Raw genomic sequence first — 13,900 nt, forward strand, 5'->3', positions numbered from 1 at the left:
TTAAAAATTTCTACAGTGAAAAAAGAAATCGATTTCCACCCTACAAAAAAAGAATGTCCAGTCTACCGAAAACAGGAAGTCAGAATATGGTACCATATTAGGAATCTAAAAGATATCGTGATAGAAATTGATTTGACTTATCCGAATCTATCATTTGTACCCATAGCTTGAACTGCTCGACAAAGAAATGAGTGATTAGTTCCAATGGTCCCGTTATGCATCCTAGCTACAGAACTTGGGCAAGTTATCTGGGTTACGGATCATTCATTGTTAATGACATTCAAAAAGGTTTTAAAAATTAAGCTAAAAATTATAATAATTTTTACAATTACAGAAAAAAAATGAATAGAATGGATCAATTACCACAAAAGCATTTAATGGGATTTCCTTAGTTTCTTAATCATTTTATTTACCTAAAAGCTAAGAAGACAAAAAAAAAAGATAGACGCTTGACAAAATTCAAGCTAAAGTGTCAAACATACGGTAAAAATGAAGCTCAGGTAAATTTGTTTCCATGATCCGTGAAAATGAGAAATAGAACCTGGATGATCAAAGTTGTATTCATGAACTAGAGCCATTTCATCATCAGTCAGGTCATAATAAAAAGATTCCTGGATTGACAGAGGAGGTTAGAAATCAGCAAAAAATAAAAATGGGCAGCATTAGGTCTAGGATGTAAGAAGAACAGAACATGAAGTCAGAAAACTTAACAAAGATAGTTTATACACAGCTACTTATCATCTTGCAAAAAAAGCCAACTGCAAGGAGTAACTGGATAAAGTACTGATCAGATACAGAAACTGTAAAGGATACCATTGGATATTATTCTTGTACTTCGAGTTTTTACAAAACAAGAATCGAGCACCACATCTTCAACATTACTGGATAGGTGATGTCATTTGTTGTATGTCGTTAAATAATTGGCGGTGAAGATTGATGAGGTTTCTGAAAACATAAAAAAAGAGAGGAAAATGCTTTCTTCTTACTTTGATGCTTTACAAGGTACATCTACTTATACGAATACCACCTCCTAAATAAGGAAATTACCTAATTGCCTATATCTTAAATAAGGAAATTACCTAATTGCTTAAATCTTAAAAATGACATTATCTAATTGCTTATAGCTATTTCCAATTACATTACATAGTTAATTATGCAAAGATTTGTACAGCTACATAATAATCTATAAAAGGAAAAACATTAATGTTGTAAATCAAATTGGATTTTCAACACTCCCCCTCAAGTAAGCATGAAAATATCCTTTAGAGCCAACTTGCACACTAAACTGTCAAACTGTCTCTTGTGAAGACCTTTCGTTAGAATATCTGCAGCTTGGTTGTGGGAAGAAACGTACACCATGCAGATATCTACTTTGTCAATTTTTTTCTTTGATGACGTGTTTGTCTATCTCTATGTGCTTTGTTTGATCATGAAGGACAGGATTGTGGGTGATGGCGATTGCTAACTTATTACCACAGTATACCTTCATTGGTGGTGGACTATAAATTTTTAACTCCTTAAGAATTCTTCTAATCCATAGAACTTCACATAACCTGTGAGCCACAGATCTGAATTCATCTTCAACACTGCTTCTTGCCACGACACCTTGTTTCTTACTTCTCCAGGTTACTAAGTTTCTTCCTAGAAACGTACAGTACCTTGAGGTTGACCTTCTATCTATAATACTCGTAGCCCAATTTGTGTCTGCAAATGCTTCTATCTGTAAATGCTCATTTTTCTTGAACAATAGTCCTCTTCTAGGCATTTCTTTCAGATACCTAAGGATCCGATACACAGCCTCCAAGTGATGAGTGTTTGGAGAGTGCATAAACTGACTTATACTAACAGTGAACAGTGAAAGCTATATCAGGACGAGTGTGTGAAAGATAGATTAGCCTTCCCACCAGTCTCTGATATTGTTCTTTATTAACATTATCTATTTCATATGTCACTTGCAATTTTTTATTTGGTTCAATCGAAGTTTTAGCTGCTTTGCACCCAAGCCTTCCGGTTTCACTGAACAAGTCGAGTACATACTTCCGCAGATTAATAAAAACCCCCTCCTTTGATCTGGCAAATTCAATACCGAGAAAGTACTTTATCGGCCCCAGATTTTTAATCTCGAATTCTATGACCAATCTTTCTTTCAATGTCTAAATTTCCTTAGCAACATCTCCTGAAAGAATAATATTATCAACATAGCAATAAGTATAGCAAGTTTACTAGTTTTTGAATGTTAACATAGTATGATCAGCTTGACTCTGAGTATATTCATACTTTTCAATCACCTTTCCAAACTTCTCAAACCAGGCGTGAGGAGATGGCTTGAGCCCATACAAAGATTTATTAAATCTGCACACCTTGTCTTCTCCAAAGTTTTTCTAAAATCCTGGTGGATGATTCATGAATACCTCCTCCTCTAATTCACCGTTTAGAAAAGTATTTTTAACGTCGAGCTGATGTAAGGACCAATCATGGTTTGTTGTTATGGACAGTAGAACACAAATAGAATTTATCTTGGCTACCGGATCAAATGTCTCCTGATAGTCAATTCCTTGAGTATAGGTGAAGCATTTCGCTACCAGTCATGCTTTATATCTTTCGACACTCCCATCAGTTTTGACTTTAACAGTGAAGACCCATTTACACCCAACAGTAGACTTGTCACTTGGCAAAGTGACAACTTCTCAGGTTCCATTTTTCAACGGAGCATCCATCTCTTCCTTTACTGTTATTCTCCAATTTGAATTATTAAGTGTTTACTGTACTGTTTTAGGTTCAGACAAATTAGAAAATTTTGACAAAAAAACTTGATGTTTGTGTGAGATTGTTTTATAGGATAGATATTTTGTAATAGGATGTTTGGTAGTACAAGAACGTGTTCATTTTCTAAAGACTATAGAAAGATCCAGAGAGCTTCTATTGATTAAAAAATAAGGTCATAATTGGAAATTACCTGATTGGAAATTACCTGTAAATTACCTGTATTTCTTGAGGACCATCATTCGGTTCTTCAGATTGGGAGGGAACTAAAGATTCAATTTGAACATTTTTCCTTTTATAGTCTTTTCCTGAAATAAACCAGAGGTTCTTTATTCTGCAGTATTTCTCCCCCTATGTTAGGCAAGAGAACTTCTGGTGTCTTTTGACTAGGATTCTCCTGGTTTTTAGTACTTTTAACAACTATTTCAGATTCATTTTTATTAAGAACTTTAGATGTATTTGGTTTTAGAACAATTCTTGATAATGGATCAAAAAGTGTCAAAAATTATCTTCTTCATCTGTATTATACTCCCCCTGAAGTAGATTTTCGTGAAAGAAAATGAAAGAAGGAAATTTTTTCCATGAAAATCACATTCATACTAATGTAAGTTTTTTTGGTGACAGGGTTAAAACATTTGTAACCCCTTTTATTTGAAACATATACAAGAAAAATGCATTTTTCAAATTTTGGATCCAATTTGATCGAAATTTATTTGGAATATGAACAAAACATGTGCATCCAAATATTTTTAAGGGAATATTTGAAAACATTCGAAGAATTAAAAAATTGGCTGCAAACTTATTTAGAGGAGTTGTATATTGTAAAACTCGAATGGGCATTCAATTTATTAAATATGATGTTAAAATGGCATCTCCCCATAAATATTTAGGAACGTCTATTGAAACCATAATAGCCTGAGCAAACTCAAGTAAATGTCTATTTTTTCTTTCAGCAATTTCATTTTGTTGTGGAGTGTCACGACATGTGGATTGATATTGATGAATTATGTTGATGAATTATGCATTTGTTTATTAAAAACTCCACTAAACATTCATTAAAGTATTCAGTTTCATTGTTTGTTCTATAGATGCATATTTTTCTTTCAAATTGAGTTTCAATCATGTTGTAAAAATCTTGAAAGAGTTAATCTTGAAAGAGTTTTTCAACTTATCTTGAAAGAGTTTTTCAACTTCTGATTTCTTGCTTATAAGATAAACCCAACATATTATGGTGTTACAATCAATAAAAGTGACAAAACCCATTTTTCCAGATAATATTTTGATTTTTGAAGGTCCCCAAACCTCGCTATAGATTATGAAAAAAGGTTTTGAAGGATAGTATGGTTTTGGAACAAAATTTATGCGATGACTTTTTGTCAAATAACACGTTTCACAATAAAGGTACAATTAACACCCTTAAACATATGAGGAAATAGATGTCTTAAATAAGGAAAACTTAGATGGCCTAGTCTAAGATGTCATTCTATTATTTTTTCTAATGCAGGGTTCAAACTCATACTGATTTAAGCTTGAACCTTTTTATTACTTGGAATAGTGTCCACAGAGTAATAAAGTCCTCCTATCTCTTTATATCTCCTAATCATCATTCCCGACTTCGAGTCCTGAAAGACACAACAAGATTCACAAAAAGTTACACGGCAGTTAGAATCTTTTGAAAGTTTGCTGATGGATAGAAGGTTACATTTGAGTTTTGGAACATGGAGTACAGATTTAAGAACTATACTCTTGGACAGGTTAATGTTTCATTTTCCAGCAATAGAAGAGAAACTACTGTCCGCAATACGAACATTTTCATGGCCAAAACATGGGTTATATGAATAAAATAAATGGTGTAAATTTTTCATATGATCAGAAGCTCCAGAATTAATAATCCAAGGTTTTAATTTTCTACCTGCATGTACCAGCGAATAATTTGGAGTACCAGTAGCCGAATCGGGGTTTAGCAGATTCAGGAGTTAATCGATTTGCTCCTTGCTAAATGGGCTGATCTGATCAGCAGCAGTGTTTACGGTAAGTGGCTGGCGCTTGTTCCGTGGCTTCCAATCTGCAGGTTTCCCATGGAGATACCAGCAGGTTTCTCTAGTGTGTTGTGGTCTATTGCAGTGATCACACCACACCCGGGATTTCTGCTCATTCTTTTATGGATACAGAGCATTTCGCATGTTGATATAAACTTCGAAATTGAATGTCGAGGTCTCAGGTATGCTGGTAGGAGTGAATTTTTGTTGAGCATTACTCCTCTTCGAGTTTCTTCGAGCGGACTTCCGAGAAATCCTCATGGATTGAAGACAGGAGACTTCTCCTAATAATTCTACCCCTTACCTCGTCAAAATCCTCGTTAAAACCAGCAAGAAATTTAAAAATTTTATTTGCATCAACAATGATCTTATACCTACTAGCATCATCCGGACACTTCCACACTTGATCATTATACAAGTCTAGGTTTTGTCATATTCTCTTCAAAGAATTAAAATATTTTGTGACAGAATCATTACCTTGATGAATATCACCAAATTTTAGAGAAAGTTCATAAACTTGTGATTGGTTACCTATATTTGAATACATTTGGGTAACATTCTCCCAGAGTTATTTGATAGTAGAGCAACACATGTAGTTTGCGCTTATCTCATCTTCCATAGAGTTCACCAGCCAGGTCATTATCATGGAATTTTCTGCATCATTTATCATGGAATTTTCTGCATCCCAGGTTGTGTGGGATGGATCTGTAGTTGTTGGCTCACGGACTTCCCCTGTTAGGTAGCCTATCTTCCCTCTTCATCTAATGTACATCCTCACCGATTGTGACCAGCATAAAAAATTGTCACCATTGAGCCGGATTGTGGTGATCTGGGCTGGATGATTTTCGGTGGTTCTAGAGGAGAGTGATGCGGAAGCAGACAACAGGGTGGAGAGATGAGTGGAGGTAGCAGAATCATTTGTATATTCAGACATGATAGGAGAAAGGGACGAAGCGTTTTCTCACGGTTTGGCAAGGAGAAGGCTAGGGTTCCAGGAATTTTATTCCTTCTCTGAAACCATGACAGCATAAACAAAGAGAGCATAGGAGAAAGGGACGAAGCGTTTTCTCACGGTTTGACAAGGAGAAGGCTAGGGTTCCAGGAAGTTTATTCCTTCTCTGAAACCATGACAACATAAACAAAGAGAGGAAAATACTTTCTTCTCACTTTGATGCTTTACAAAGTACATTTACTTATATGAATACCACCTCCTAAATAAGGAAATTACCTAATTGCTTATATCTTAAATAAAGAAATTACTTAATTGTTTATATCTTAAATAAAGACATTACCTAATTGTTTACAGCTATTTCCAATTATATTACATAGCTAGTTATACAAAGATTTGTACAGCTACACAATAATCCATAAAAGGAAAAATATTAATGTTGTAAATCAAATTGGATTTTCAAGAGTTTCTTTTTTACATATTTGCACTGTAAAATTATTATGAATTAGAAGTTTAAGCTATTTTCAAGATGGTTGCTATGAAATAGGTATTCAAGGGTAGGTTGGACTTTCAATTGTCAAGCATTGCTCGCACATTTTTTATCTCCATTAAATGCACTACTAATTGAATCTTGATTCTGCCCATTACATCATAATTATAATTCACTGCTGGCCACTTGTCACAACCTACTAATCTTGCATCCTGATTCTGCCCATTACATCATAATTATAATTCATTACCGACCACTTGTCACAAACTACTAATTTTAGCATCTTCACTATTGTGCTTGTAACTTTCAAAATGTCAGACATTACATTCCAAAGTTTAATATTGAAAATGATCTCCTTAGCTTTCCTCCAGTTGTAATCAACACTAAATCCAAACATGTCACAATCTACAAAAATTAACATACATCTTAGAATTTATTTTTACTTATATATGCTCTCAGGAATTAAAAGATCTCTGAGTTAAGATAAACTTGTTTGTTTGTTATGTATGTTTGCAAGTTTTAGTTTTCTTTTTGCTTATTCTTGTAGAAAAAAATTTAAGCTAAAATAATATCTAGTTTGATACAAAAATGTTGACACCTCCACCAATCCTCAATAATATAAAATATTTGCTCGACACTTTTCATCTCCTCCAAATATATAATTGATTGCACTATTGACTGTCCATTGCATAATAAATATAAAAAAATGTGCCACTTATCACAATACTAATCTTAACCTCTTCATTATTGAGCTTGTAATTTTTGAAGTATAAGTCACACCATTTCAAAATTTGAAGTTGAAAATGTTCTCCTTATTTTTCTGTTATTTGTAATCAACACTAAATCTAGACTTACTCCAATTTCAAAGTTCTATTTTTTGCTTATGCAACCTCGCAAGACTTGGGAAAGATATTGCAAAATGAGTGATGCTTTGTTTCAACCATTCCGCGCCACTATATATCTTTTTTTTCACCTTAAGAATAAACTCATGAATATATATATTTAGTTAACTACAAAATTTTTTTGAAAGTGTTTTGTTTCTTATTTAAGTCACCTCCAATATCCTCAAAATCAAATCAGTACAATGGGTTGTACATGATATCTACTACATGTGCATATTCTCAATAATATTTTGACCTATATGAACAAAAGATGTCTTCATATTATCTAATGTCGCTAATAATGACAAAAATTTGATAGTGATCCAAAATCACTTAAAGCACATTCCTTTCTCTAATCATATTTATTTGTGCATTTAAGAGTTCAAAGAGCTTCAATATCATTTTTTGAATATTCAAATGCGATTATTGACTTCAGTAATATATAGCATGTGATGATGCATTAATCATAAATCACCCTCTATGATTAGTCCACCCATAAAAGAGCACACCCTTTCTCTTAAAAAATTTTAAGATCATCCGAAACCTTCAAAGTCACTTACACTTTCTTTTAAAGTAGAACTCCACTAAAATTAAGACGTCGGTCAAAGACATAATCCATACCACACAATTACCTCGGCAATATGATCAAACACTTCCAACTTCACCACATTGAAAGGATATCATTCTTAATAGAACCACCTAGCCATGCATTTGTATGGTTGTATCTCTGATTCCTTATCCATATTTTTCCATTCTCATTTTTCTTGTATCTTTCCTTCATGCAACATCTTTTTTTAGATTCTTTAAATAAAAAATGATGATCCATTGAACTCTTCATTTTAGTGCTTCTTGGTCCAGATATTCATTTAAATGCTCTAGTATCACAGTGCAAAAGAGGTTAAATATTTATTCTTCGAAAATATCAACCACCCTTTCCATGTGTTTATATGTAAACTCTAGTTCAATTTTTTAACTCCTTAATAAACAAATAGCTCCACTTTTACATTTGAAGGTACTTGGTTATGCTTAAAAACATTACTGCTACTAAAAGAATTAGAATTACAGATAACGTACTCTTTCGCTCGAGATATATCTTCATTTATCTTTTTACCACAAAAAATGCATACGTGACAAAGTATTTGACTGAGATTTCAATTTCATGCATTTCTAAGTTATATCTCTTCTCTAAACATTTGAATCAACCATACCATTTTTTCTTTTCCTATAAAGAAGTAAAATTTTAAAAGGATGAAAAATAAGAAATCATCAATTAGCTTTCTCGTTCATGAAATTATGCACGCTGAGAAGAGAAAAAGAAGATGGGGGGAGGGTTCATTCTCATTTCAATTATGTCTTTGGCATCCATCTTAACCATTAGTTGAAATATCAACAACAACAACAAGCCTTTATCCCACAAAGTGGGGCTGGCCACATGAATCATTTATCTCCATTGTGTCCTTTTAATGTCATATTTCAATTAATTTAATAAATTAAGATCATTTTCTATACAACTTCCCCAAGTCCTTTTAGATCAACTTCTATCATTCTTAATATAGGTCAAATCTAAAAAATTTACTTTCCTAAGGGGCTCATCAGATCGATCGACGTTTAACTTGACCAAATCATCTAAGGAAACTCTTTCTAACCTTGTATGTCACTGTAGCTACTCCAACCCTTTCACTTTCATTGATATTGATTAGCACTATCTCTAAGTGTAAAGCCACCCATCCACCAGAGCACTCTCATCTCAACGACACTTAATTTTATGCTTCTCATTTACAGGCCAACATTCTGCGTCACAAAACATTGTAGACCTCACCACTATCTTATAAAATTAATCTTAGGTCTAAGTGATACTTTTCTATCACACAATAAGCCTGATGCATTCCTCCAAGTAATAACATTCCTATATGGACCATCATCACTTTGAACAATAGACTTGAGATATTTAAAAAGTTCACTCATTTTTATTTTGCAAGTTTAATAAAATTTCATCGCTTCGCTGATCCTTCAAATGACTGATATTGAACCTCACATCTAGAGGTCAAGAGTTTTCTTATGCAAATCTCCAACGAAAGCACAAAATCAGATACTATGTGATGAAACTCCACCAAGTTACAAACAAATTTTAACAACAATATGTTAGTTTCAATGAAACCTGAATATGAAGAAAATCAATTTAGATGACAAACAAAGAAATGTAGATATTTAGAACAGACTGAATTAATGAACTAGTTAAAGAACATGCGCTTTTAGAAACCCAAACTGTATCCAAATTGAATAAAATTGAGCATTTGAACCAATAACAGATTAGAAAAAATAGAAGAAAAATTTGATAAATCAAGCCACTATTTTGTATAAGATTATAACCTCTCCTAGATTTCGTCAAGTTGCCTATTTAGTCAAAAAGTAAACTCATGGAAGTAGAAGAATAGGAAATCAATCCAAAAATTTATTCAAAAAATAATTTAACTTATGTTTATATAAACAAAAAAAATGGTCTCTTAATAAAGTAAACCTACACAACAAGCAGTAATTTTTATTGAGACTTGAGTCTACGGAACCAGATAACCCAAAAAGCTCAATAAAAGCGCACAAAAAATCTAAATTCAATGCTACGACAACTACCAAAAAGTGGATTTGTAATGCAACACTTTCATGCCTGGTAGAATAGATTATCTAGAATGATAAAATACCCATTTCTCTACCAAATGAAACCCCGTGAGCGCCACAAAAAATATAGAGAAAGTGACACCGAAGCAAAGAGTTATGGGTTACCAGCATAGAATCGTTCATTAAACTAGTGAAAAGAAAAATAAAGAGCCATAGGATGCCATGGAAGGAACTATGGTAACAAATCCACATAAATTGCATGATACCACAGTTAACCTAAAGCACACTAGAAAAAATAAATAATATTACTAAAAAAAATGGTTATAACCAACACACTTAAAAGGGGAAATATAATAACACGACACAAGCAAATATCACTAGTGTATCCCAAGAGTGGTGGCATTCGGCTAAGTGGATCGAAATGGCTGGCGGGGGTGGCGGCAACAAAGGAATGATGGTGGCAGCGAGGGGGAGGTGCAATATATAGGTACAGGAAGTTTGGTGGTTGCTCTGAGTGATGGCGGCGAGAAGTTGGGAATGGATAGCAGTGGGACAACAGGAAGGAGGTGTTCCTTAGGTGACTTGGGCAGCAGCGGCACAGTGGAAGGCTGGGACAAAAGAAACAAGGGACAGTTTGGGCGGCAGCAACATTAGAAGGAAGGGGGAGGCGGCTGGGATGCTCGAGGCTGCTGAAAACAACAATTGGAATGTTGTTGTGGGTGCCTGCAGCTAGATACGGCGATCGGGAGAGATGTGGGAGGATGCAGAAGGGGTAGGGGTAAGATAATCACCACCTCGGGAAAGAAATACGGCCAGAGCACCACCCAATCTCTCGAATACAGCTCTCGAAGAGGAAAACAGACGCTAGTAGATGTCCTGACAAAAATCTGAAATCCAGAAGGCAAAAAGTAACCTTAAATAAAGCAAACAGAGGAATAGTAGGTAGAATAGCTAGGGAATCGAAATAAAAAGGTGATTGGAAAAAAAGAAGGTAGACGAAAAAGTACTAGAAAATGAAGAGCTATACAAGGCAAGGAATCAGATAGGAAAAAGGGACCGCAGCACTTTAGCAGCTATAATACCGTGTCTTGGTAAGCTCTCGCGTCAATAAATTTCAGAAAATCGAGTAAACACAGATCATCAATACAATAACATAGCGAGGTAACAACTTTGATATCGGAGTAATACAAAAATCACACACTACTAAAAGAAAAAAAAAATACTAAAATTACTTTATAAGTAAAGTTCATATTTCCATTTTGCCTATCTTACACAATTCACTTTTTTTTTTTTTTTTACTTTAGAGTTGCTATTTAAATATTGAGGAATAAGTATAAATTTCTTCAAAGATTCACCAGTTCTTGTAATTGGAGAATTCAACATCAACCTCTTAAAAAATTTAAGCATTGTTAAGTCATTAAAAAGCAAACAGAAAGCCAGGTTATAAATTTATGCTGTCTTGTGGCTAGTCAATGTTTCCCAATGTTTGTCAGAATATTAAACTTCATTATGTCTTCAGTACATCCTGTCCAGTCCTATAAATAGGAACTGCTTCTAGTTTGAATAACAAATGATACTATCTTTATGATTATGAAACAGTTATATAAGCCAAAATCAAAAAGGTAAAGAATTCATATTACTTGGTTGACTAGGGCAACTCTTTGGTCACGAAGTTGGTCAATAATCATATTACAGACAGTTGTTTTTCCTGAAGATGCACCGCCAGCAACACCTGCGTTTTAGACAGAATCATCATGCTTTATGAGAAATTATAACGTAAAAAACTGTTAACTTATAAGTTTTAGAAAGTTAAAGAGAACAACAAATCCACAAGGGCCCTCCCAGCACAAATAACAGCAACATTGTAGCTAAAAGGCATACTAATTTGCACTAAAGAGCTTAAACTGATGAGTAGCAAAGAATTTCATTGAAAAAATAATAAAACATGTGTTCAAATTACTAAAATTTCCCAGCAACAATAAATTAAGGATTTTTCTTTCAAAAAGATTGGCAAGAAAATTTTATGCATGTATTAGATGCCTCTTAAGGTGTAGCTCCAGTGATGGACAAAATTAAAGAAGAGTCGTCTTAGATGGTTTGGTCACATTAAACGTCTAAACGTCGACTAACGTCGACTATCTGATGATCCGATTAGGAGAGCAGATGTTTTAGATTTGACTTATGTTAAGAAAGGCAGAGATAGAACTGGAAGACTTGGGCTTATTGTATAAAAAATTATCTTAATTTATTAGAACTAAATGAAGAACAAATGAAAATATGAAACTAAATAGGACGCAATGGAAAAAAAGGATTCATGTAGCCGACCCCACGTAGTGGGATGAAGGTTTTGTTGTTGTTGTATTAGAAGCCTCTTTATTCTTTTGCATTGTCATCTATTAGAAAACAAAGAAAAGAAAAGCAGGTAGAAATATTAGGTTGTCTTTAACAAGGCACCGGGTAACGAGTCCAAATTACATAATATAGCCTCTCTGCAATGCAACGATAAGGCTTCATACATTAATCCGTCCATGAAAAGAAAATGCAGTGATAACACAACTCAAATTTGTAATGATACCTCTAATCTTGGAATGAGGATGTGAATAATCTAATTGAACGGTATGATATTGGATTAGGTTTTATGTGGAGCCCTCAAGATGCAATAATTTTATCGAAAAAGAAAGAGCAAAAAGATATTAAGAATGATTAAACAATCTTTATTAAGACCTCGAGTAAGAAGTTCATATCACAAAATAAGACTGTTCACAATTGATGTTCGCAGAACCCCGTAAAATCTCAGAGCAGAATCTCGTGGTATTACATGTTTCCATGGTTCCCGAGAGTGCGGGAAGGGACGTTACAGGATGGCACAAGTCCCACTTGTGAAAATCCTAATTAAGAGATTTATTTGCGTTGTTGTCAAATTCAACATAATTCTTTTCCTAAATTTTTTTCTTTTTAATTAGGCTTATTTCTACAGAGGAGACTATATATTTGTTTTTTTTCTGTTTAGAGGGACTTTTGCATTATTTTGGGTATTATGGAGATTGCTATCTCTAATTTCCTGCTTTAAAAGTATTGTTTCTTTTCCTTTTGCAAATGATATGCATGTATCTTGTTCAAGAACATGTGGTAAAACTTCCTTGTTGCTCATATCACACCGTTTCATAATTGTTCTCGTTGATTTCAATAAGGGAAGTCAAATGACGCCTATCCCCATCCAAACGCAATAGACATCACATTGTTTCACTCCCTAGCTATTCCACAACAACCTCCTCACTAAATTGACTTCCCAAGCATCTTCTAGGAGCTCTAGAATGGTATCATCTAGTATCAGAGCCTAACAAACCCTAAATTTTTAGCCAAAATCTAAAACTCCAGAGGGCCCAAACATGGCTCCCTACCCACTAAAAAATCACAAATGATTCCAAAACTAGAAAAATTAGAAAAATAATACATGTATATATATATATATATATATATATTGAAAGCCCCAAAAGGCTAATATTATAAGTAGAAAGAAAGATACAGATACAAAGTGTGGGAGGGCCCAAACATGGCTCCCTACCCACTAAAAAATCACAAATGGTTCCAAAACTAGAAAAATTAGAAAAATAACTTAGATACTTAAATAAATAACCTGAAAGTGTCGAAATATATAGTATCAGGTGGCTAGAGAGCAACCCAATTTGGTCTTGCCTCTGCCTCTAGTTCTAGGAAAGGAGCAAGCTAATAAACTGGTAAGATGATTGTCATTGCCAAAAGTAACCAATGTATCATCTAATATGTTCCCGAGCTGGAGTCTGCCTCCATTCTTCTTCTTCCTGTTGGAATAGACCTGTCATTCCTCTTCCGAAGAATCAGTATGATGGGGTGGCAGAGTTGAAGCAGAAGTAATATCAACCATAGTACCCACAATTGGTTCTAGCATATGTGAAGTATGAGTTGTCTCTGCACCGGATACTTCCTGAAGAAGTGTAGTTGTGAGGCTCTCATGATTATCAGTCTGGACACTTTCATTTGTAGGTAATAGTCTATTAGTATTGTTTTCTACGGGATGGTTTGAAGGTGTCAACATCACATCCCTCGCAGCAACAGTAACAACAATGTCATTAGGGGGTTCTCAGGGGCAACAAACACCACCCATCCGGGAGGATCCTCCCCCTGC

General features: G+C 34.2%; 1 protein-coding gene across 3 annotated transcripts in view; it reads right to left on the bottom strand.

Moving 5' to 3' along the window:
• The window catches only part of LOC110032751 (uridine kinase-like protein 3), a 124,630-nt gene that overhangs the window by 65,923 nt on the left and 44,807 nt on the right, over nt 1-13,900 (bottom strand). For 2 of the 3 annotated variants that reach the window (XM_020736496.1, XM_020736498.1), the window contains exons 3-4: nt 11,376-11,467; nt 542-611 (exon numbers count right to left, since the gene is read on the bottom strand). In XM_020736496.1, coding sequence (XP_020592155.1) covers nt 542-611; nt 11,376-11,467 — 162 coding nt within the window. Of the gene's footprint in view, nt 1-482; nt 612-11,375; nt 11,468-13,900 lie in introns of those variants that run through there. The other variant, XM_020736499.1, reaches the window with a different exon arrangement.

Source organism: Phalaenopsis equestris, unplaced genomic scaffold (genome assembly GCF_001263595.1).
Source record: "Phalaenopsis equestris unplaced genomic scaffold, ASM126359v1 Scaffold001019, whole genome shotgun sequence".
Classification (NCBI taxonomy): Eukaryota; Viridiplantae; Streptophyta; class Magnoliopsida; order Asparagales; family Orchidaceae; genus Phalaenopsis; species Phalaenopsis equestris.